Source organism: Ailuropoda melanoleuca, chromosome 6 (assembly GCF_002007445.2).
Source record: "Ailuropoda melanoleuca isolate Jingjing chromosome 6, ASM200744v2, whole genome shotgun sequence".
Lineage (NCBI taxonomy): Eukaryota > Metazoa > Chordata > Mammalia > Carnivora > Ursidae > Ailuropoda > Ailuropoda melanoleuca.
The window spans coordinates 7,283,569-7,310,327 of NC_048223.1; the positions used below are offsets into that span (position 1 = coordinate 7,283,569).

Genomic DNA, 26,759 nt, shown 5'->3' on the forward strand with positions numbered 1-26,759 from the left:
AAAAAAATGGGAAATACTAATTCAGCAGGTAGAAGAGAAATGAGAAAGTTAAGATTTAAAGGTTTTCTTTACTGAGCAAGATAATAGAAAAAGAACAAAATGACATGTTTTAACTAAAGATAAAGAAGCCAGTGAAAAAGCAATAGAATCAAACCTGTAGGTGAGACATATTTTTGGACAGACATTTAAAAAATATTGAAAGGAAAAGGTACTATAAAGAAAACCTAGTGAGAATGGATTAAATGATTTCTAAGGTTTTTTAGCTTTGAGGTTTGATGAACTAAATGAAAACAATGATAATATTCCAGATGCCAGAGCTTGAATTAAGGAGTTCATTTAAGAAATGAAGAGGTACTGTTTAAATTCTGGCATATAGGAAGATGAAGAAAGAATTTTTTTTTTCTCCTGTCAAAGTGAAGAATTCAGGGCATTTATGGTTTTAGATACCAGAGAAACAGGGAGCTAGCTAATTATTTTAAAAGGTATCCTCCATGTTAAAATGCTTATCAAAGCCAGAAGAACAGATTTGATCCTACTAGCGAGAGTATGTGGAAGAGACTGACAGAAAGATTATTAACCCATTTAAGAATATGCCCTTAGGGCTAAGAGCCTGTTTGTTGTTGTGACCATTTCAGGGTTCTTGGTTTGGTTCATGGAAAGCCTTTCTTTGGTTCATGGAAAGGTCCTGGTTAGGTGGTCCATTTAGGGGAATCCTAGAAGTCCTGTGTTCTGACAGCTGCAAAAACAGCTAGGCTTTTCTTCCATGCCTATGCTATGTAGTTATGTGCATTTCAGGTCTTCTGTCCTTTTCTATGTACTATAGACTGCTTGAATTCCATTGTAGAACCAAATGGGGGGGGGTTCTAGAGGCCACTTTAACCATTAAAGTTTGGAGATATTCAGAACTTTTTTTTTCCAAGATTTTATTCATTATTTAGGAGAGAGAGCGAGACAGAGAGCACAAGCAGGGGGTGGGTGCAGAGGGGCAGCGGGAGAGGGAGAAGCAGACTCCTTTCTGAGCAGGGAGCCCAACTCAGGGCTCAATCCCAGGACCCTGAGATCATGACCTGAGCCAAAGGCAGACACTTAACCAATTGAGCCACCCAGGCACCTAATATTAGGAACTTTTATCTTCTCACACCTCCCATTTGTAGTGATAGTGTGGTTATGGTTATGTAGATATGCTCTGTTCTACTTATCTTGCAGGTTTGGCATTTCCAGTTGGATATGCTGCCTTTTCAAATTAATTAGGCGTTATTAATGTGTTTTACTTATGCAGATAGTACATTGAACTATTGAGCCTGAGTTATTTGTCAAATAAAGGTGATAAATATCCTCTAAGCCATCCATATTGTTTCTGTCTAGTCCACTCTTCAGTGACATACATTGCTTTCTAGATGGCTGGCTGAAATTAGAAATAGTCTTAAGGTGTGGAATCTTTTTTCTTTGCAAAATGAATTGGCCTATTCTAGAATTGACCTGTGACTTGACCTCATTAGTACTTTATTTGAAACCAAGTGATAGTCCTTTACAGCACTTATTAACAAATAGTTAAAAGGCTAATACAGAAAGGAAAGAAATGCTTGACACTCCTGTTCTGATTCTACTTCTTCTCTGGCGCAAACGTTACTCACGAATGAAATAAAAGCACGTGATACTATCACTTAAATAGGCAGATCTGTGGAGCAGAATAGAAAGTCAGTAAATTGACCCAAATAAGTAAATGATCAAGGTAGCACTACATAGCAGCATGGGGGAGGGAGTAGATTATTCATTAAAAATAGCCATCTGAGGGGCGCTTGGGTGGCACAGCGGTTAAGCGTCTGCCTTCGGCTCAGGGCGTGATCCCGGTGTTCTGGGATCGAGCCCCACATCAGGCTCCTCTGCTATGAGCCTGCTTCTTCCTCTCCCACTCCCCCTGCTTGTGTTCCCTCTCTCGCTGGCTGTCTCTATCTCTGTCAAATAAATTAATAAAATCTTTAAAAAAAAAAAAATAGCCATCTGAGGGGGGTGCCTGGGTGGCTCAGTCAGTTAAGTATCTGCCTTCAGTTCAGGTCATGATCTCAGGGTCCTGGGATGGAGCCCCATGTCGGGAGTCTGCTTGTCCCTCTTCCCTCTGCCCCTCCCTCATGTGCTCGCGCGCACTCTCTCTCTCTCACAAATAAATAAATAAAATATTTTTTTTAAAAGTAGCCATCTGAGGAAAAAAAATTGGATCTTTTATTTCTCACATCAAATAAATTCCAGGTGAGTCAAGGATGTAAAATTTAAAATGAAGGCATTAAGGTATTATAAGAAAACATGGGGGATGTTTAATACAGTCTTGGTATATAACTAATGATAGCTAATTTGGAAGAACGGCATAGCCAACAGGAAATACCAAAACTGTAAGATAAGTAAAATGTAGCATGTCTGTATATAATGTGCACTTCCAAGGAGGGGAATAAAAATAAATAAACTTTGCAGTTACTCTGACCTTCGTATTTATATTTAAACATACTTAACAGACCTTCTTGTGTATGACACAAAAGTCACAAAAGAAAAGAATTACTATAAAATTGACTACAATCTTGGGGCACCTGGGTGGCTAAGTCAGTTAAGCATCTGATTCTTGATTTCAGTTCCAGTCAGTATCTCAGGGTTGTGGGATTGAGCCCCAAGTTGGTGTGGAACCTGCTTAGGATTTTCTCTTTCCCTCTGCCCTTTCACTCCCCTCTCCCCTCTCACTCTCACTGTCTCTAAACAAACAAACAAACTACATTCTTTAAAAATGTGCAAAGAAAAGCATATATAAAAGCAAAAGGGTGATATCAGATTGGGAAAAATATTTGCATCAGGCATAACAAAGAATATAATTATTTTTTTCAATATTTAAAGAGGATCTACTAATAAAAAAGTCAACAGCCAATAGAAAGGTGGGCATAATTTTCAGGAATGAAAATTTAGATGACTAAAGCAAAACGTGTCAGCCTTATTTATTATAATAAATTAAAACCAAAATAAAATGAGAAACTGTTTTTAACCTAAAAGTTGACAAAGTTCGATTAACACACTGAGATGGTAAGGATATGTGGAATGGACATTTTTATACATTTCTGTATGGAGCGTGAATTGGTGCAGTCATTTGGTACAACCAGTATGAGTAAAGACATGACCGATCATTGCAGTATTATTTGTAGTAATAAAAGATATTATTAATAATGTTTGTAATATTAAAAGCTTTTCTGTTACTAAGGGATTGATAAATAAACATGTAGATCCATAGAAGGTAATAGTATGTGGTTAATAAAGTAAATATTGCAGTAAAACTATATATACAGGTATGGAACGACATCTAAGATAGTTACAGTATTAGTGAGGGGGAAAAAAGCAACATGCAAACTGATGCAGTGTTCAACTATATGTGCAGGAAAAAAGAACATTTATGCATATATGTTTGTATATGTTAGAATCTTTCTGGAAGGTTATATACAACCTGGCACCAGTAGCCATCACTGGGGAAGGGTTAGGTGGTGGTTGGAGATAGGAGACTTAGTTTTCACAATGTGCTTCCATCCAGACATTCATGTATTCATTCATGTATTCTTTTTCATGCAACAATATTTGTTGAACTTCGCTGTGTCTCAGGCAGGGTGTGCTAGGTGCTGGAGATACAGCAATAGATGAGAATGAAGCCCCTGTCCTTATGGAGCTTAAATTCTGAGAGTGGGTGGGCTGTGGACAGATAATAATCCCCTAAGCAGGTAAATATTAATATGCAAAATATCACATAGATGTAAGCACTCTGGTGAAAAATCATAGTAAATTAGGAAGTGCTTATATAGAGTGGTCAACATCTCTGATGTTATGACCAAGCCAGAGACTAGAAGGAAGCTAGGGAATAAGGCAAGTAAATATCTGAGGGAAGAAAGCCAAAGGATTGTATGATCTATAATTAGCCACTTATTAGTAAGTACGAAATTGCCTAGGTCATTTTCCCCATTTTTTGTTAAGGTATTATTTGTACGTAGTAGAGCCTAACCCCTTTAGCCCAGAGTTGTACGACTTCGACAAACACCTGCACCACCACAAACTAGGCCATTTTCTAACTATTTAGGGCTGAAGGTTATCTTTTCCTTTGAAGTTGAATCCTCTGTGTGTGTGGGATATACCACTATTTCTAATTTGAGATATTTGTAAACCTTTAAAATAGGCATACTCTTTCTTAGAGTAAGTTATTAATTTGGTTCATCTAGGAGGATGTGATATAGGCTTGGGTGAAGGTTTTTCCAAAAACTAATTCAGGCCAAAAAAAATTTTTTTTTTCCAGAAAGTCAGTACTGTGAAAAAATAACTTATACTGGCATCATGTAGACAAACCACAGTTCTTTCACTGAATTTTTCATTTTAATTGGACATATTGAAGGTGACTGACTAGAACTGGAACCCCTTTTAAGAATTATGAGTGAAAGAAATCTTTGGTGTCTAGACAATTCTAATGGAAAACAGAAAGATTCTAATTACTCAGAAAATTGAAATAAAATTTTGAGCCAAAATTGTGTGCCCTGTGCCAAGATTTGGCTAAGTTTTTAACTTTTTCCAAGCTACTTCCCTAGGTGATTGATCTCATTTAGTTAATGTAGGGAATTGCCAAAGCCCAAATCAAGGCAGGTCTTTAAATTTTTGTTTTTAATAAATACACCAACTGCCAGGAATTGGCTTCTGGACAGTGTCAAGCCCCTGTTGCCAAGAAGCTATGAATTAAAGCCAGGTACTTAGGAAAAATTCTTTAGACTTGGTTTGGTTTACTTCTCTTAACCTGGCTGAAATGTTGGGATACTGGATGTTTATAACCTATTTAAATATGTCCTTTTGAGTCCAAAAAGTTCTGTTTCTGCTGTTGAACCTAGTTGATTTGATGAAAGTAAACAATGTCTAAATACATGGCTTTTATTTCTGGATGTTATAATTATTGAAATCCCAGTGGAGCCCCTTTAACTACTTCCAAAGCGGATTTCATTTTTACTAATTACAAAACACAGATACCTCATTTATAGATTTTTATCTTGTTTCAACAGCTGTGGCTGATTTTCATGCTCTTTCCCTCCCCCCCCTTTTCCCTCCAGAATGGCAATAGCTTTTTTTTTTTTTTAAGATTTTATTTATTTATTTATTTGACAGAGATAGAGACAGCCAGCGAGAGAGGGAACACAAGCAGGGGGAGTGGGAAAGGAAGAAGCAGGCTCACAGCGGAGGAGCCTGATGTGGGGCTCGATCCCATAACGCCGGGATCACGCCCTGAGCCGAAGGCAGACGCTTAACTGCTGTGCCATTCAGGCGCCCCATAGAATGGCAATAGCTTATAAAACAAGCACTTGCATGTTCATAAGCTCTTTTTTCAAGTAATAATAAAGTATAAACAAGTAAAACATTTCTCCATACTACTCGCCAGAGCTAGCCTCTCTTACATTTGTTGTTTATCTTGCCATACTTTTTATGCTTATATAACTTATGATGAACATGTAGTTTTTAGGTAAATGGAATCATACTAATCATAGCCTCTTATAATGGGAACATTTTTCCATTGCAAATACATACTTGTAATTCTGTTTTAGGGACTGTGTAATATTCCATCATTCACATGTACCAAGAGATGTATATACACTTGAACTGTTTCTCGGTTTTTGCCTTTATCTATAATGTTGCAGTTGTAGAACACGTGTAATTGTTCTTTTCTGCTTGGTTTATTAGGATGTATATCCAGCGGAGGAATTGCTGGTCAGAGGGTAGTCCCATTATTGAGAATTAATTGTGATGTTGATGCTGAGGCCAGGGATCAGCTTGCCACTTAGGCAGTGGAGGGCAGTTGAAAGGACATTAGTTGAAATGGAAAGAGCCTTTAAAATGTGTAGAATTGTTTTTAAAGCACTTATTTAAAATGATGTCCTCTAATAGACCCATTACTCCTCTCTAGTTACATTGTCAGACCGCCTTCCAGAAAGACTGTCCGGTATCCCTCCCGCCAACAATGTGTTAGCCACTTGAGTGCAGGGGACGGTGTTGCACTGAATATGCATAAGTGCTTAGCGTTAGTCCTTGACATATAGGAGCTGCCAACTACAGATTTTATAAATGCACCCATTAGGCCACATTTTTACCAACTCAGGGCATTATCAAACTTATTAATTTTATCAGTCTGGTACATGAAATGGTTTCTTTTTTTTAAAAGTGTAAATTTTTTAATTAAAATCAAGCATCTTTTCATATGATCATTGTTCATATGCTTCATGTCCTCAGCTTATTTTTGTATTGAGGTATTGTTTTACTGTTATTGACATAAAATGGGAAGTTAAGTAAATAAGTTTTTAAGGATAGTAAATAATGACCTATGTATTGCAAATTTGTTTACCAAGTCTGAGATTTGTCTCTTAAGTATATTAGGTCTTTTGCTATTTAGGAAACAGTTTATTTTTAGGTAGTCCCCTCTATCAGTCTGTTTTCACTTAAAATTTTTAAATTCTGTAACATGCTCGGAAGGGCCTTCCTCATCCCCAGATTATAAAAAATGATTATTAAGTTTCTTTTAATACTTATATGGCTTTAATTTTTTTAAAGATTTTATTTATTTGAGAGAGAGAGAGAGCACGTGTGCATGTGCAGGGGGCAGGAGCAGAGGCAGAGGGATAAGCAGGCTCCCCACTGAGCAGGGAGCCAGCCCTATGGGATGCGATGGGATGGATGTGATGGATGGGATGGATGTGATGCGGGCTCAATCCCAGGACCCTGGGGTCATGACCTGAGCTGAAGGCAGATGCTTAACCAACTGAGCCACCCAAGCATTATATCTTTAATTTTTATGTTTAAATATTTGATCTTTCAGAAATTGATTTTTGTACAAAATGAGAAATTGAAATCCAAGGTTTCTTTTATCTAAGTGGACAGTTTCTTATCTCAGAAACATTTCTTTCGTGTCTTTTTTTTTTTATTGTGTAGCTGATGTACAGTGTTCTATTAGTTTTCAGATGTATAATCAAGAACTTTTTTTTAAGTAATGCACCCTTTCCCACATTGATTTCAAATGCTGCCTTTATCATATATAAAATTTTCATATATATACAAAGTAATTTCTGGACTTTAATTTCTGTTTTGTCAGGTTTTTTTATCTGCTTCTTAGCAATATCACATTATTTCAGTCACTTAAGCTGCATAATAATTTTGAAATCTGGTAGGCTAAAATTCCCCTCTTCCCTGTTATTCCTTTTTTTTTTTTTTTTTTTAATTTGCTTGGCTGTTCTCTGCCTTTACTCTTCCAGATGCACTTTAGAATCAATTTGTCAGATGTATTAAGTTCCCTCTAAATTCTTTCAGTATTAACTGGCATGACAGATCTGGCTTTAATGATGTTTTTCATTTTGCTTTGACCTAAGTTTTATATCCTTTTAAAATCAGAGTCATTCTGTTCCCTAACCTTGTCTTTTTTTGTGTGTTTCTTGTTCTACTGCTTTATGCAAGTTTTTTACTTTTGCTTCTAACAGCGTATCAGAAATGATCTCATCTTAAACATTCAGCAGCACTAAGGTCATTTTTAAGAACCATCTGAGAAGACAAATACCAAATGGTTTAACTTACATGTAGAATCTTAAAAAATAAATGAACAAACAAAAGCAGAAACAGACTCATAAATACATAGAATAAACCTGTGGTTGCCAGGGGGGAGGGTCAGGGGATAGATGAACTAGGTGAAGAGGATTAAGTATAAACTTCCAGTTATAAAGTAAGTCAGTCACAGGGTTGTAACATACAGCATGGAGAATATTTAATCAGTAATACTGTAATAATGTTGTGTGGTGACAGATGGTAACTGCACTTATCATGGTAAGCATTTTGTAGTATATGTAATTGTCGGATCCTTGTGTTGTACACCTGAAACTAATATAATATTATATGTCACCCGTTAAAAAAAAATCTGAGAGCCAGACTTTTGTAGGGCTGTGCTCTTCCTCGCATGCCTGTCCTGCCTGGGACTGAGTTTATGGCACATGTCTATCAATTACATAGCTCTTCTTCCCCCTAGAAACATAGATAATTATTCTCCAGTTAGGGTGGATTCTTAAATAGGTGAATAACCATATTTGGTAAGTTATAATAACCTTAATTTTAGCAATCGGTAATGTATGTGTTATATAAAAACAAAAATCAGTTTCGTGGTTACGAGGAAGGAAACTTTATTTGATATACTGGTTATTCAAAATAATTCGGGATCTAGCATGTAAATTTATTTCAAACTCAGTATAAGTTTTGGCACCAGTTAAAAAGTAACAAAAAATACAATTTAGGCTACATTACAGGAAATAAGGCATCCAGATTAGAAAAGGTAATAGCTCCAATCTATGCCAGTTTTTATAGTTTTGTGCACCTGTTTTGTGCCAGGGACTAAACCAGGTGCTAGGATACAAAGCTGAGAGACATAGCCAACGTAGAACTAGGTAAATGATAGCTAGAACGAGCAAATAATCATAGGTTTTATGAAAAGTCAAAGAAGGGCATCCAGAAACTAGACCACAGAGGCTGGGAGCCGCTTATAAGGGGAGGTGACACACAGAGCCAAAGCTTGGGAGGCGGAGCTATGGCCCTCACTAGCTCTGGACCTTGTACAAATTCTTTAACCTCATTCTATCTCAGTTTCTTCTTGTGTACAATGGAGTCAGTAATAATACATTTTACACTGTTGTCCTAAGCATTAATGAGATGGTGTATAAAGGGGAAGCCTCTGGAACAGACTCTGACACACAGTAATGACTAAGAAAATGGTATGGAATGCATTTTGAAGTGCTAGGAGGTACAAGTAGCCCCAGCAGGGAGAGACTTCCGACAGAAGGAAAGGCGTGCGCCAAAACTGGAGTGGTTGAGCTGGGGCCTTTCTGGAATTGCAAAGTATTTAACCTGATTGGAGTTGGGGGAGTAGCTGAAGATGGAGCTGGGAAGGGAGGCAGGGGTGAGATCTCCAGATAGGAGCTGTTGTGCCATGTTGAGGAATCTGAGAGGCACTGAAAGTGTTGTGGAATCTTTGAAGGCCTAAAGTAGGGGAGTGTCCAGAGCAGTTTCCCCAGTTGGAAGACTGTTTTGTTACATATGTGTGGAGGGGCTAGCAAAGCTATTTGAAGTAGCATTTCCAGTTAGAGTGGTAGTGCTCAGCCCTGGCTGCGCATTGGAACCATCTAGAGAACTTTCAACAGTCTGATGCCCAGGTTCACTCCCGACCAGTTTTATCAGCAGCTCTGGGGGTGGGACTGAGGCGTTGGTACTTTTTATTGAGTCGCAGATAATTCCATTGCACAGCCACAGTGGTGAATCACGGCGTTAGAGGGTCACTGTGTTCAAATCAGATTTGATAAAGTTTCAAATTACACAAGTGCCGGCAGCATAAGGGAGCCAGAGTAAGGAGATAACAAGTAGGATACGGTGGTCAGTTGAATGAGGAGGGGTTGATTATTTCTGCACTGGGTCACTGGGGTGATAATGATCATCTGCCAAGACTTGGCCATACACCAAGAACATGAAGGAGAAACAGCTTTGGCTATTAGACCTTGTTGAGTGGGCATGAGAAAGATGAAGGGTTTGATATTCAAATGTGGGTATTCAGGGAAAATGGCAAAGGGCAAATGGGCAGAAGGAGAAACTGAAGTGGGGGAGGAGCTGATGGTACAGTTGAAAACTCAGGAGACAGTAGATAATTGATAAGTGAGCCCCCTGAGAAGTTAGGACGTGAAGAGACATGAAAGAAATCATTTATATGAGAATTTCCACTCAAAGAGAAAGAAGTAAAAATAGGTGAGGGTGCAGATACATTCACAGGTCAAGGAAGAGAGGCTATAATATAGCCCGATGGCCTGATTTCCTTACTGAAGGAAGTAGGAGTATCTGCTGAAAATCAGAAGGTGCAAAGAGGGGCTTAAGCAGTCTAGGCACGTGCTGGGAGAGTCAAGGGGGCCATCTGAGAAGGAGGTGTCTCGTCCTGCTCTTAAATGCCGTTTTTTCCCCCAGAGTGTCAGTATTGACTCTCTCTCACATACTTTCTGGGTGATCTCCTTTGTTACGTTAGATTATTAAGAAAAACATTGATAAACTGAAGTTTGTCCAGAGGAGTTAAGTAGTTCACACAGTTTAGAAAGTTATCGGTTAGCTTTTCATTTCCGGGGTAGCACTTGGCTACCTTAATTTCAGATTACAAGTGTTGATATCACGTGAAAACACTGTACACATCCCACAGTTTTCAGTATCACTAGGTAGCATCATATTTTTTTCTAAACTATCAACTCATTTGAAAACATGTTAACTTCTAGTATAAATATTTTCTATTATACTATAAATACATTCTAAGAGATATTTTACTTCATATCTACTTCATACTTTTTTTTGTTCTGTGATGCCTAATGAAGACCTAACTAGATTTCTCAACTCTGAATCAAACTATGATTTGCAGTATGTATTCTCTAAATATTTTTTCCTCTGAAAACCCACTAAAAGTCCAGTAGTTAATTGTCAGATAGCCTGAACTATTTATTTTACAGTTTTCCTATTTAGCAGAACTAATTGTACACTTCAAGAAAGCAATCATTAGAATGGCTTTTCAGTAAGGCTTCTTATTTTAACTTAATTATTAAGATATAGATAGAAGGTGACCTTGACATTGCAGAACATTAACCTAATATTTTTTTAATGTTTTTTATTATATTATGTTAGTCACCATACAGTACCTCCCTGGTTTCTGATGTAAAGTTTGATGATTCATTAGTTGCGTATAACACCCAGTGCACCATGCAATACGTGCCCTCCTTACTACCCATCACCAGTTTATCCCATTCCCCCACCCTAACCTAATATTTTGATATCATTTCAGGTAACATTTCATTTGTTGCGTTTCCAGTTTCCAGCACCAACTCACCAACAAAGATTTTACCAAAAACCTTAGGACCAATAAATGTGAATGTTGGACCCCAAATGGTAAGAAAACCATCAAATCTTAGAATTTGACATTTTGCTTAGGCAAGACTAATTTAAAGGATAATTGTACTAAAGATACTGGACAAAAATTCCAGTTCACTTCTTAACTCATTCACTTTTTTAAAAAGTTTTGTTTTTATCAGAATGTAACTGATTAAGTCTTGAGGAAAAGAAAGGCTTTGTGCTCTTCAGTGTTTAATGTTTGTGTATTTGAGCCTGGATCCTGGATATGTAATATCAGGGTTTTTGCCTGCTCCCTATGGTAGGCTTCTCTTGTTTTTAGTTTGATTAAATTGATTTGAAATCTATTATGTTTTATTCTTCTCTTCTTTCTTATACAGTAAGCTTTACTGCCCTAAGCTATGTACTCTAATATAAATTGAATATGACCCAACATTTAATCTATATCCAGAGCTATCAGTCTTTAGTAGTAGAAAAAATGAATGCAAAATGGAAAATATTTAACTGTTTCTCTGAAGGTATTCCATTAATTATGCTAGAGCTTGACGTGTATAGTACTTTTTTTTTTAAAGATTTTATTTATTTAGTTGACAGAGAGCCAGCCAGCAAAAGAGGGAACACAAGCAGGGGGAGTGGGAGAGGGAGAAGCAGGCTTCCCGCTGAGCAGGGAGCGCGGTGCAGTACGGGGCTTGAGCCAAGGACCCTGGGGTCATGACCTGAGCCGAAGGCAGATGCTTAACAACTGAGCCACCCAGGCACCCCTATATAGCACTTTTAGAAAAGCCTTATTTATAAGCAAAGTCACATGCAGTTACCCTAGAAACTATACTTAATTTAATGGTCTCAGCCGCCTTTAGCAAAAGCATGTAAGCACTTGAACAGGTAACTCTTCATTGTCAGTGCTTGCATGTTCTCATCTATAGAGCAGGAAGGATAAATTTTGCCCATAATACTCAGTACTGTGGACTCTGTTAAATGCAAAATTATTTAGGCAAAAAATATATCTTTTAACATACTTAGTGGTTTCAGCAAATCTTTAAGATTTTAAGACATTCAAGACATGACATTTTTCTTGATCACTTGAGGACTGTTAATTATCTACAGAATTCAAGCTAAAGATCTTGCACAATTTATTGTAACTATGTGAAGAATGTAGTCTAGCTCCAAACCTCATGGAGACTTAAGCTCAGGTAAGTGTCCCCATTTCAAGGTAGTTAGGGTATATTTCAACCATTTATTATGCTTTTGCTTCTCACCAGCCACTGCAGTAGTTGTAAATGAGATAAGGCACCTGACTTTAAAGTCTGTATTTTGAAATGTGATTATATAAACACCAAAATTAAATAAACATCTCTGAACTCTTAGAGTTTCTCCCTAACAGTACTCCTCTGTTTCAAGAGACTATTTCCTGTCAATATTTTAGTGATACTGCTATGGCTTAAATTTGAATTCTTTTTTTGGAAACAGTTTTTCTTTCCATTGTCAATTTGAGTTACTATACATGTAATTACTGTTACACCTCAGTTCTGACAATGGTAAGTAGTCTTGTATACTACTTACCTCATTACTACAAACCTCAGAATCAGCAAAACAAAGGTCAGAAGAAGGAAAGGAGATTTGGGGCTCCTCTTAAAACCAGGCCTTAATTTGTATCCTTAATACTGAGGTACTTTTTACAGTTCGCAGTTCTTGGACAGAAATGAAAGCTTTCTTTTTGACTTCCTAATTGTTGTAGAATCCCAGTTAGAACCATTTCTCTCTTCTCTTGTTTATCTCTTTTGAATATTGTCCCCTCACCTTCAGTCTCTCATCTGTGATTTAAAAGCATTTTTTCTAAGTTGGAAAACTCTTGACTAAAGCCTCTTTTTTAAAATCTGCTTCTTTCTGTTATCTTTCTCTACTTGCCCTTTAAATTTCACATGTCTCTTTTTAAGCCAAGTCTTAATGGTAGATAGAATTTCAGAAAGTCCCAAGAAGGTTGTTTTTGTTTATAGAAACTAGTTTAACAATAACTGTTTTAGCTTGGAATACTTGCCCTTTAACTTAAAGGTATCTTGTCATATAATCTCATAACCATCCTTATTTTAACATGGTTAAAAAGTACATGGTTCTTATAGTGAAAACTAAAATTTTGTGAAATAATAAAATCCTTCAATGTAATACTTAATAATTGTATAGATCCTTTTTCCCTTCGAAATACAGATGCTCTCTTGGCTTTCTTTTTTTATAATTGAAGTATCATTGACACAAAATGTTACATTAGTTTCAGGTATACAACATAGTGATTGAACAACTCTGTTTTATTCTGTTCACCACCCGTGTAGCTATCATACAAGGCTGTAACAATTTCTTGGCTGTTCTTACTGTAGATGGCAGTAGTATGTAAGATATATTGATTGAAGGTAGAAAATCTTCAGAATGAGGTTCAATTGCTATATGATTTTCATAGCTCAACTGTAATCCATTGTCAAAAAACTGCATGATTACATTTAAATTAAGGATGTCTTTGGGATGGGGGGAAGTAGGTGCTGGAATTTAAAACAAAAGTTTATTTTCCTTATCAGATCAACTGAATATAAGAAGTAATTACCTCTAATTTCAATTGGGATTTCAAAATTAAGGTTCAGTTTTATAAAACATACCTGACTCATCACCTGTATAATTTTCATGTATTCGGTGGTCGATCAAGTTCTGTTGGGTTTTCTTTGATTTTGTTTCTTAAGGTTCACTGTCATTGTCCTAATTTAGGAATTCATTGCATCTCACGTGAACTTCTAACTTGTCTTTTTAATTGAAGTATATCATCCCTCCAGTTTGTTCATTCAGGAAATGTTTATTGAGGATTTCTGCTATGAAGTGCATACCAGGCACTAGGCTAAGAGAAAAGAACAGAATATTGATAATTACTGTCAGATCAGCAAAGGCTATCAGCTAACATTCTGATTGAGGAAGAAAAAATAAACCAGAACATAGCAATTCATTTCCAAAGCCTTTCTCAGTAATGATAACCAGTTTTTTTCTGTGTCCTGTTTCCCTTCCTCTTCTCTTCTTTTTTTTTCTACAAAGTCCTTTAAATCAGGTAAACTGAGCCTGTAGGCTACTTAATAATAGATACAGAAAAAGAACTTAGTAATACTGATACTGCACAAATAATGCAGTCTATCTCAAGGGTAAGTCTGGGTGCTTAGGATAGCTTTGTGGAGACTCCTATTCTAGAAATAGAGCAGACCAGAGACTGATTAAGTACTCAAATTTTCCTTCTTAAGCTTCACACTCAAGGTCAGCATGATACAGGACTCCTGAATATGTGATGTAGTGATTGGTGAGAACTATGTCTTTTAACTTGTATTTTCTTACTGGGTTTGATGTAGTCCTTTCTGGCATGTTAATGAACAGAGAAGCTACTTTTTTCATTTTTACAGATGGGTCTTCTGTCTCCGTTCATCAAATATTTATTGTGCCTTTTCTCTGAATATCTCCTAGCCCTGTGCTAGGCTCTGCAAACATTTGATCTACCCTTAAAGATCTTACACTGAAATGGAGGTGCGGAGGTGGGGTGGGGTGTGTAGAAGGGTAGGAGATACAAACCCATTGTCCAGTGTTCATATTTTCTCATGAGGTAAGTTTCCGAATTCCTCATCTAATAATCCCTGGAATATTGTAGAGAATCAGAATTCTCCAGACATCTATCAGTATTTATTGTCTTTTGTTTTTATTTTTTTAACTATCGAATTAACTTATTAAAATTATTTGCTAGGCATTTGTATATAGTAACATCTCCCTAGCTCCAAATTGGCAAAATGCCATACACAAACAGAGGTAACTAACGTTCTTAAATGTTTAGTAAATGAATAAATGTTGATGAGACTTTAATAACCAAGGCTGAACTAAGCTTGAAAGGCAAATGAATCCTTCCCGTTGTTCTTTATAGAGCAAATTAAAAACTAACTTAATGACTGGAGTTAGACCCTGCCTGCAGAAACAGGTGTCATTTGATAAGGGATACAAAAATTAATTCGTATTTGGACGAATTAGGTGATAGAAATAGAACTATTAATTAATTAATTAATTAATTCGTATTTGGACACATCAGGTGATAGAAATAGAACTATTTCTTTTAAGATCTGTCATTTAAAAATTGTATGTAGCCCATGTAGATGTTTTTCTCTCTTAATTGGTACTTTAAACAAAACCTTACTGTTATGGAAATTTTCAAAAGTATACGAAGATAGAATCTCTTCCCTTTAGGAGATCCAAAGATCTGGGGTTGCCCGGTGAGGGCGGTCCTGTGTCTTGGAGTTGGAAAGAAAAAGAAGAGCGAGAGAATCTCTGTTAGCCCAGCAGCTCGTTCTTCAATGGTTACCAATGTGGGGCCAATATTGTTGCATTAATACCCCCACTCACTGGAGCATACCCTTATTTTTTTGACAAAAATACTTAAAAAGATACCAGTACAATGCTAAATTGTTTTTTTGTACTAATTATTATTAACATTTTTGGAAAAAACATGGTCTATTTACTGGTGAAGTCCTGGGCAGCGATTTTGGTAGTACCTATCAAGAAACTCTTTTTAAAAGTCTATCCTTAGTTCCATTAATTACCTTCCTAGAGTCTGTCCTTAGGAAATAGATACTAGGGCCAAGATCATTGTACAAAAATGTTCATCACAGCATTGCTTACAATATTGGATAATTGAGTATCCATATGTATCTAACAGTAGGGGATAATAAATCCGCATGATTGAAATGTTTCACTGTCTTTAAAATGTCTTTGAAGAGTATTTAATGACATAAGGAAATGCTCTGGAAAAAAGAAGATAAAATTACATCTGTTATAATAATCCAAATTGTATAATGCTTTTGTGTATATTTTGAACATGAAGATCTGATTTACTCTTGCCCTAGTTTGAATACATCAAGTTCAACTGCAGTTAGGTTCTATAATTTCAAAGAAAGCTTTTTGTTTTTCTGATTTTTAAAACATTGTTAGCTGCCAACTTAATCCTTCCAAATTGCTGTTCACTTGCCAAAACCTGTATTGTGACCTCATGTCAATGTTCAATTACTTGCGCTTTAAGATCCTAGAATATAAGTGAGTGAAAATCTTATGTTTTAGATGATTGATATTAAGTGCATTTTAGGCAATAAGATTTCCTCCTTATATGTAGCTTAGCAGTCAACATTATTTTCTGCTCGTAGCATTTCTTAATAACTAAGAATGTTATTTTCTGTGTCCTCACTTCATAGATTATAAGCACACCACAGAGACTAACCAGTTCAGGAAGTGTTCTGATTGGGAGTCCGTATACCCCTGCACCAGCAATGGTTACTCAGACACACATCGCAGAAGCTACTGGCTGGGTCCCAGGGTAAGAGTGTGGTTCAAATTACCATTTTTAAAACTCTTTCTTAAGCTGTGATCTTTCCCTCTCACTGTTTTGTCTTCCATTCTTGTTTGATGTTGGCCTAGTCCTTAAAAACTAATGTGTTGCCTTTAAAACCACCTATTTTATTTCACTTTATATCTTAGATATAAATCATTTATGGAGCAACCATTTTTAAATACAGTAATTTGTACCTGAATCTTCTGACTTTCCAACTCTGAAAATGGACGGCTTTTTATGATTATGACATTTAACTGCTTGGGAGATTCAAATTCTATATTTTATATTGTTTTAACAAACTTAAGAGAAGAATTACATATTAAATGTTGGCTGTACTCAGAATTTCCGCTGTGAATTTTTGTTTCCTTAAATACCAGAAAATGAACTAGGAAAAAGAGGCCAAAAATATTAAAAATTTTACTGAGTTTTTTTTCTTGATCCTTTTGAAACACCGGACAATTAAATCAGTATCCTTTGTGCTATTCATTTACCACTTTAGTGTCAAACTTTTACATGTTTCATCTCTGCCCATAAAATACCCTTACCCAGCCTTTCTCTGCTCCTTATCAGTTTAGCATTTCATCTTTCCATAAGAGAAAAAGAAATCGTAAGATAAAGGATTCAAAACCTCATTTGTTCACTTTAGAAGTAATTTCCGTGGTGGCATACTATACTGGTAGTTCTGTCTTTGACTTATTAATTGTGAGTTCTAGGAAGCAGACAGTAAATCTTGGTTTTATAAGAACTTTCTTGTTTCCAGGATATTAAATGAGTTAGTGGAATAATCCTGGCAAAGTGTTTGAAGCCATATACATGTTCATATGTACACACACACACACACACACACACGCACACACGAGACAGAAGAGTTTCACATGTATACATACTTTTTCACTATCGAAGGGGATGAAATGACACAAACACCTGTAATTCTGGCCTTTATTCAGTCCTTATCCCATGTAGGATCTGAAAGTTACCTTGGATTTCTGCATAACCTTGAGAGATTATAACATGAAAGCCAAACCTGTGCTAGTCGTGCTGGCTCGCTTTGGAGATGACCAGGGTTTAGATATTGTCAGCCCCAGCTGTGCTTTATATTGGGGGTGGAATGATTGCTCAGTTATTACATAGTGACTAATACTTTTCTGTGCCTTCTCCGTTCTGACTCTGCAGTATTTTCTTCCTGTTTTCATTGAGCTCATTTCAGACCGTGTTGTTATATTGTGATCTTTTTGATCCTGTGGTAAAATTTATTATGTTGTGATTTCTTGGTCCTATGATAAAACATTTCTATTTGTTAGATTGTGTTAGATTTTGGATATATTTGCTGTGGAATTAGACAGGTTACAATAAATTATTCGTGAAATAAAATTGTGTTTAAATACCTGTTCTTTTTATGCTGTCTTTTTTTTTCTTTTTAGTGATAGAAAACGAGCTAGAGAATTTATAGATTCTGATTTTTCAGAAAGGTGAGTATAAGTATTAAGTATTTTGTTTGGGAGATGCTACTGGATAGAGAGGAGTTTTGTGTCCAGATTATTCTAGTTTAATTAGAGCTGTTTTTCTTCACGTAACTTCAGCTTCATTGAGTTGCTGCCTTTCTTTCACGCCTTAACTGAGTGTTCTCCTTCACTTATCATTACATGTATTCATTATATTTGCATGGTTTCAAAAGAAATTATCCTATGAGTAGATTGGCTATTGGTAGTATGTCATTTAGCCCTCTCCCTCCTTTTGGGAGATGAAGTATTCTACCAGAGTGAGTACACCACATTACCTCAATGTGCCCAAACCTTTTAAAAACAAGTTTTATTTGAACACATTTAAAGATTATAGTAAGTTCTCACTTCTTTCTTAACTAATATGTCAAATACGCTGTGACCTTTCCTTAGACTATTAGGACAGTGCTTCTCAGTGTTTGTCGGAATCACCTGTGGAGTGTTGAATGCAGTTTGAATGCCTACCAAGTCAGACGCTCCAGGGTTAAAAGCAATCATTGTAGGGTCATTATTTGAACTTAAAGTTCAGTGTGCCATGTAAACCACTTACTATATGAGGTACCATATTAATGTTGCACTGTGTTAAAATAAGACTCATTGTCTTCGAGGCAGGAATTTTGTCAGGTTGTTACTACTTTTATTTTTAAAGATTTATTTATTTGAGAGAGAGCACGGATGCACACATTGGGGGGAGGGGCAGAGGTAGAGGGAGAGAAGCAGGTTTTCCGCTAGAGCGGAGCCCGTTATGGGGCTCGATCTCACGACCCCGAGATCATGACCTGAGCCGAAATCAAGAGTCAGACACCTGAGTGAGCCACCCAGGCATCCCAGAGTTGTTTTTATTTAAATTAAACTTTGCCAGCTATGCTTTTTGAATTTTATTTTTGATTCTAAGATTTTGTAACTCCTTTTTCCAGTGGAAATCTCCTTTCTTTTGTTAGGTCATCTGCTCTCATCTGTAAAATACCCTTACCCAGCCTTTCTCTGCTCCTTATCATTTTAGCATTTCATCTTTCCATAAGAAAAAGAAATCGTAAGATAAAGGATTCAAAACCTCATTTGTTCACTTTAGAAGTAATTTCCGTGGTGGCATACTATACTGGTAGTTCTGTCTTTGACTTATAATTGTGAGTTCTAGCAAGCAGACAGTAAATCTTGGTTTTCTCTTTTCTTTTGTTAGGTCATCTGCTTTCAGTATAATAAATAGTTTTCTGTCTTCTCTATTTTCTAGTTTGCTACCTCTGATTTGCTATGTACTGAGAAACTAGATGGCCAAATGTGTTAGAATTCAGCCTGAAATAAAAATGTAAAGACTCTGAGTTAGGACCTTGAGGCTGTATATTTTAAAATGTGTGTTTTCTTGCGTATCTACCAGCTGTACTTTAGTTCCTTTGTGGCATTTGTTGCTTGCTTCTTGGTTCTTAACTGTTTAGAACAGATAAAATCATGTCTGAGGAACTGCTGTATCATACAGAGATACAGAGCAAAGTACTCTTTTCTCTCTAATGGAAATTCCTCTTTCCGAGTCCTACTGGTCTTTTTTTGTGTTTATCCTCGGAAAGGGCAGCAGTACAAGTTCATGCAGATGTATTTAGCAATGTTTAAGGCCTTAAAATGGTACTATTCATTAGTTACGGTGGGTGGCACTTACTGCAAACAGTATAAGAAAACAAGATTCTCTTTACACTCCTTCCTAAGAGAGACCTCTAAAGATCACATATAGAAGTGCCAGATTAAATTTGTTGGTATAAACATTGATTGAACTCTCCCTTTTTGCATATGATATAGTGACTTTTTTTTTCCTAGTGATTTTTATTCTTTTTATTTTTTTAATATAACTTTAGTGAATCCCCCCCAACCCCCACAATCATGTCCAAAGATTACTATATGTGATTTTGTTGTTGTTGTTGTTACTGTTTTACAAAGTTTATTTTCCTCCAAATGCATTGTGTTTTTCTGTAATGCTGTGAAACTTCTTTGTTTCCTTTCTCCCAGTATTGAGAGGTTCAGTAAGCTAGCTCTCAAACGTAGACTGGTCTTTATCTCTTCTGTGTCTTGTATGTTGATTTAGTATCATGTTGGTATTTGTATTCATTTTCTTCAGGGATTTATACATCCACATATTGATGTATCTGTAACTAAACTTATATAAATTATAACTTTATATAAATTTATAACAAATCATAACTGATTTATACATCATCTTACGACTTGACAGTACAACTTTAAGTAGGTATTACACAGCTGTTCCTGTGTTAAGATCATTGTGAGAGACAGTTTCTGAAGAAATTTTGTTTGGTGGGTGAAAGATCCATTTAGGGATTCTCATGAGTTTTTTTTCCCTGTATTCTGTTCCACTGGGCTTCTTTTCAAAGAGCTTGTAGAAGAAGCTGAAAACCCCCTTTTTGGTCTTGTCTGGAGTTTTAATCCTAAAAGATGTTTGTTCACTTTCTCTTTCCTCCTTGGACAGAATCTGATGGTGTCTTCTGCATGCATCTCTTCCAAATAGATCTGATTTTCCTTTTGGGACCTCTACTGAGGGAAGAGGGTCCTGGGTGCCCCACAGGCACTGATGGCAGCCTGTGGGTGCTTGTCTCTGTTCCTATCTTAAATGAATAAGATGTAGCACAGTGGTGTTGTATTCTTCCTTTATGCTCATGTAATATTATTATCTTTGCGTTGATGGAAAGTTAAAACTCCACTTACAATAAACTAATATTATAATTAACTAATATAATTTAAACTATAATAAGCTAATAATCAAACTCAGTATAGTTAATGTCTGTATTGCTTCAGCAATGTTTAGGAAATTGTTCATTCAGCAAACGTTTTGAATATCTATTAACTTTTATGTTCTAAGTATTGGGGAGAATAATAAACAAGATAGAGAAGTCTGCCCTTAGAAAGCTTATATTGTGTGTTGGGCGGGTAAATAAATAAGATCATTTTAGATTATGTTAGATGTAGACAAAAAAAAAAATAAGAAAGGTAATGGCAGCTACCTTGGAGAAGTCCTCTCTAAGGAGGTGATATTTGAAAGTAAAGAAGTCAGGCATGTAAATATCTTAGGTGAGGTGGGGGAGCCAGGGATTCTGGGCACAGGGAACTGCAAATGTGAACCTCCCTAATGAGTAACCAGGTTGATGTATTTGGGGAAGCACCGTGGCCTGGAGTTGGTGAGACAGGCAAAGAGCGAGATGAGGATGGAGAGAGGTAAGCAGGAGTCAGATCATGATGAAAGAAAGGCCTTGTAGGTCCTGGTAGGGAGTTTGGTTTCTTTTCTCTAAGGAGGAATTTTTTTTTTAAGCTTTTATTTATTTGTTTGAGAGAGAGAGAGTGAGTGTGTGTGTGTGTGTGTGTGTGTGTGTGTGTGTGTGTGTGTAGCAGAGGGAGAGGGAGAAACAGACTCCCTGCTGAGCAGGGACCCGAAGTAGGGCCTGACCCCAGGACCCCGGGATCATGACCTGAGCCGAAGGCAGATGCCTAACCCACTGAGCCACATAGACACTCTTTAAGGAGGATTTTAAGCAGGGAAATGGCATGATCTAAGTCACACTGACTGCTGAGGGATAAATGGATTCTAAGGAGACAAAAAAGAAGCAGGAAAATCAGAAGACTATTGCAGGGGCAGCGGCCTGTCGGTGGAGATAGGAAAAAATCGATAAACGATGGAGGAGGTAGAACCAACAAGATGTATTGATAGATTGAAGGAAGGAAGAGGAGAAATAAAGGATGGCTCTTGTTTTTTGTATGAATAGCTGGGTGAATATTTATGCCGTTTACATTTACTGTAGTTCAGAGTAGGTTTGGGAAGGAATTTTGTTTTGGATATGTGAAGTTCAATAAGTTTATTAGTTATCTAAGTGATAGTATCATGAGTATATAAGTAGTATCATCAGCATGTAAATGGTCTCAGGCTTGAATGATATAACCCAGGGAGGGAGAGAGTGAAGATCCATAAGGAATAAACATTTATTTCCCATTTCAAACCCCTTCTTCCCCTCCTATGCAACATGATGGATACATACTTCCAGGAAAGTAAAGGGTTTTTTCCTAAATTATTTTACGAATTACCAAACTAAATTATTTTGCTGATTTAACCATTCTGGTTGGCTCATTTAAATGGGAAATAAAGTTCTTATTATATATAATTCCTTGTTTAAATAGATTTTTGCAGCTTCTGTATGGGGTATACTGTTTTATATTTTTGTAAATAAAAATAAGTTATTGGGAAAATATTAAAGAGTGATTATAGTTTCCAGTTAAGTTCATGGAAAGATAATATTCTTTGGGTACAATTATTTTAAATACTTAAAATGAAATTATTAATAAAAGTTAACATGCATTTCAAACTATGCCAATTAGTTTTTTTTATTATTATTTCTAAATTTGGCTTTATTTGGTAAAGAATACTTCCTACTGGTTTCTTTATTTATGGACTAATAGAGATCACAGCATTTATACTGTATGGCCATATTTTGGTGTTATTTGGAAAGAGGGTCTGGGTGTTTCAAAGAGCTTGATTCTAAGAAAATGTGTAAACTCTATTTAAGATTTAGATAGTAAGCTTCCAATTTAAGGTGATAGACTGAACACCATGTTTACACCCCCAACCCCTAAAATCCTATTGAAATTTTCATGTAAAAAATAATAAAAGGAAATCAATTTCTGAAAGTGCTGTAAAAAGTGGTAGAGATACAGATTTTCTAATTAGAAGATGAAAGTCAATGTGATTATAATGAAGGACAGTGATAGTAGAGAAATGTACGTCCCTAGGTATGCTTAGGAGAAGTCAGAACTGGAAATGGAAACCATTCTCCCCTATACTCACTTATAATGGAAAGGCTCTAGGCTTAGACGTGACAAGTATAAAAAGCAAGAATGAATTAGTGAGGGAAGTAATGAGGGCAATGAAGTGAAGACTAAGGAGCACCCAGGCCAGTTGAAGCTTCCCAACCCTCCGAATCCCTTGTACCTCCTATTTCATTTCCACATAATAGATATTACACCAAAGACATTTATTCCCCAGGGCTGAAACTTAGAGAATTGATCTCAAGGAAACAACTCTGGCCTTGATTAAGTTTGTGATTGGCATCTTTCATTTAGCGTATTTTCAAGGTTCATCCATGTTGTGGCATATATTAGTACATTATTCATTTTTATTCCATGGTATGAATATGCCGCGTTTTGTGTATTTGTTCGTTAATGATAGATATTTGAGTTGATGCTGCTATGAACATTTGTGAACAAGTTTTCATTTCTCTTGTGTACATACCTAAGAATGGAATTGCAAGGTCATATGATAGTTCTTTACCCTTTTGAATAACTGATAGGCTGTCTTCCAGAGTAGCTGTAGCATTTACATTCCCACCAGCAACAGGTTCCAATTTCTCCACATCCTTTCCAATGCTTATCATTTGTCTTTTTTATTATAGCCATCCTTGTGAATATGAAATGATATTTCATTACGGTTTTGATTTTCATTTCCCTAATGACTAATAATGTTGAGCATCTTTTCATGTGTTTATAGGACCTTTGTATGTCTTCTTTGAAGGCTTTCCATATCCTTTGGCCTTTAGTTATTGAGTTGTAAGAGTTCTTTATATATTATAGAGGCAAGGCCCTAGTATTTTCTACAGTGACTGTACCATTTAAATTGTCACCAGCAGTGTACAAAGGTTCCAGTTTCTCCACATTCCCACAACACTTTTTGGTAATAGCCATCCTAATCTCATTGTGGTTTTGATTTGCATTTCCCTAATGATTACCGATATTGAGCATCTTTTTAGGTGTTTATTGGCCATTTGTATAAGTCATTTGCCCATTTTTTAATTGGGTTGTTTTTGTTGTTGAGTTCTTTTACCTTTTAATGTTCTTTTACTAGAGGCATTGTTCCTTAACTTTCAGTGAAGCTTTTATAGAACTGGTTGCAGGAGCAGTCTCCTATCTATGTACTGCAGGTATGAGCTGTTCTTATTTCTGTTGAATCTTAATGTGAACATTGGTTGGGTTTGTTTCGGCGCGATGCTCTACCAGCCTTCCAAAGAACAAGCTTAATTTCTTGCTTTGACCAGTACTGAGTAATATCCTTCAGTTTTGTATTGTTTATGAAAATTCCGGTGGCTCATGAAGAGAAAAAGCATCTGCTGTATCTTTAATCCTCACAGCAGCCTTGTGAGGTGGATACTTGGTAGTTCTGTTTTTCAGATGGAGGGGTACTGTGGGTCAGGGTTAAATGAAGTAAACTGTTGAAAATATGTAGCTAATAAATAGTTTACCATTGTTGATATTTAACCAGTTTTTTTCAAGTTTATTATCATTTCATGCACTGAATAATCATAAAATTCTTATATGTAGTCTTGTCTTTGTTTCAAGAGTATGTTCATCAGCTTTTAATAGCTGTTAAAAGTCTAGTTGTTCCTCTTTAAGGACTGTGTTTAGTTTCTTCCTTTAAGTATTATCCATGCCTGGGGCACCTGGGTGGCTCAGATGGTTAAGCGTCTGCCGTAGGCCCAGGTCCTGAGTTTACTGGGATTGAGCCCTGCATCGGGCTCTCTGCTGAGTGGGGAGTCTGCTTCTGCCTCTCCCCTCCACTTGTGTGCGCGCTCTCTCTCTCAAATAAATAAATAAAATCTTTAAAAAAAAATTATCCACGTCCGATTGTAGAGGGCAAATTAGGTGATCACCCTAAACTATCCTATGATTATCTTACTGCTCCCTTTTTAAAAAAGACCTAGGATTACATGAAAACCAACAACCTTGCTTCATCCCTGGCTTTTAAAAAGTTAATAAATATGGAGTTGAGATTTTGATTTACTTTAAACCATTTTCCAGTTCTTAGCATAAATATAAAACCCCATACACATTTCTTTCAAAATAACTCATGCACTCCCCTATTTTTAGCAATTCTTATTTACTTTTCCCACCTAACTTGTACTGATTATATAAATTTATGTGTGGCTAGCCATTTGTATCTAAATACCCCAAACTCTAAGGGCAAATCAGCATAGAGTGAGCTTTGTGTGGAAATATATGTAGCAAACAGGAATTGGTGGATTCTTTTAAAAAATGAAATTACTTGGGGGGCCTTTGTGGCTCAGTCGGTTGAGCATGCAACTCTTGGTTGTGGCTCATGTCATGATCTCAAGGTCGTGGGATTGAGCCCCACATGGGGCTCCACACTCAGTGCAGGGTCGGCTGCAGGGTCGGCTTCAGATTCTTTCTCCTCCTTCCCACTCACACTGTCTCTCTGTCTCTCTAAAATAAATAATTAAATATTTTTTTAAATGAAATTATTAATGGGGCACCTGGGTGGCTCAGTTGTAAAGCATCTGCCTTTGGCTTAGGTCAGGATCCCAGACCCCTGGGGTGGAGCCCTATGTCAGGCTCCCTGCTCAGTAGGAAGTCCGCTTCTCTCCCTCTACCCACCCCACCACTATCATCCNAGAGAAAGAGCACAAGCCAGGGAAGAGGGAAAAGCAGACTTTCCACTTAGCAGGGAGCCCTATGCGGGGCTGGATCCCAGGACTCTGGGATCATCACCTGAGCCAAAGGCAGACACTTAACTGACTGAGCCACCCAGGTGCCCCTCACTCTCTCTCTTGCTCTCTCTCAAATAAATAAATAAAATCTTAAAAAAGAAAACAAAGAAGGATCACCATAATGGTCTTATGGAGGAAGGATTGGAATGCCTCTAGACAGCACAAAGGAGAACCCTTACAAGACTCTAGTTCTATTCTGAGAGAGATTATGAGGGCCTGAACTAGGGCAGTGGGAATACGGAGAAGTTGAATCCCAAAACTGTTTAGGACTTGAATTAGATTAGATTTGGTAGAATTAGATTGATTTGATAGAAAGGTCATTAGAAGAACATAGGTTGAATCTGGTTTGTCTTGGGTGATTGGGTGAATGGTTCTGTCACGCATCTAGATGAGAACTGCAGTAGGATCCAGAGTTATGTATTGTATAGGTTGAATTCTCCTTTGTATTAATATGGTATCGTGATGTAGAAAGACCCCTTCCTGAGAAAGCTGGTCTGAGTATAGAAAACAGGCTAAGGACTAAACCAATGTAAATAATGAAAAATAGGCTCAAACCATTCCTTTTCTCTCCTTTTTTTTTTAACTCTTTGTTTTAGAGATTTTAAAATACAGAAGTAGATGACTCATATCATGAGACTCTTATATGCATATCTTTGAACTTCAACAATAATTCATGGCATATCTCATTTTGTGAAGCAGATCATTTTCATCATAAATCTCTGTGCTTATATCTAAAAAGACTCCTTTTTAAACATATCCGCAATATCATTATTATTCCTAGGAAAATTAATAATAATTCCTTAATATCAAATATGGGGTAACTGCTCAGATTTCTAGTTGTTTCAAATATCATGTTTTGTTTGCCTTTTTTTTTTTTTTTTGGTAAAATAAGATGCAGATACAGAAAAATCACCAAAAAGCAAATGTATGACTAATAAATTACTTTAGGGCAAACAGTCTTGTAACCATCACCAGATCAAGAAGTAGAACCCAGAGGCCCCTTCTTGTGCCCCATCCCAATCACTATACCCTCTCTCTCCTATAAATAACTGTTATTCTGATTTTTAGAGTAATGACTTCCTTCAAGGTTTAGATAGTTCTATTACCTAAATGTGCATCCTTTTTGTACATTTTAGTCTTGTCCATTAAAAAAAATTGATATCTCTTTTATATAGGTTTCCCTTCTGTCCCATTATTTTCCTTATACTTCAGTTGTTGAAACTAGGCTGTTTGACCTGTGCAATTTCCCACAGCCTAGATTTTATTGATTTCATACTCATGTGCATCTCAACATATTCCTCTGTTTTCTGTATGTCCTGTAGTTTGGCAGTAAGATTTAGTGGCTTTATCAAACCGATGTTTGATCCTTGGCAAGACTACGTAGTGGTGTGT

At 36.6% G+C, this 26,759-nt stretch overlaps 1 protein-coding gene across 11 annotated transcripts in view; it reads left to right on the forward strand.

The window, feature by feature from the left end:
- The window catches only part of TFDP2 (transcription factor Dp-2), a 177,411-nt gene that overhangs the window by 109,722 nt on the left and 40,930 nt on the right, over nt 1–26,759 (forward strand). For 10 of the 11 annotated variants that reach the window (XM_011221859.3, XM_002916860.4, XM_034661884.1 and 7 more), the window contains 3 exons: nt 10,880–10,983; nt 16,191–16,312; nt 17,749–17,796. In XM_011221859.3, the coding sequence (XP_011220161.1) occupies nt 10,880–10,983; nt 16,191–16,312; nt 17,749–17,796 (274 nt within the window). The remainder of the gene's footprint in view (nt 1–10,879; nt 10,984–16,190; nt 16,313–17,748; nt 17,797–26,759) is intronic. The other variant, XM_019797119.2, reaches the window with a different exon arrangement.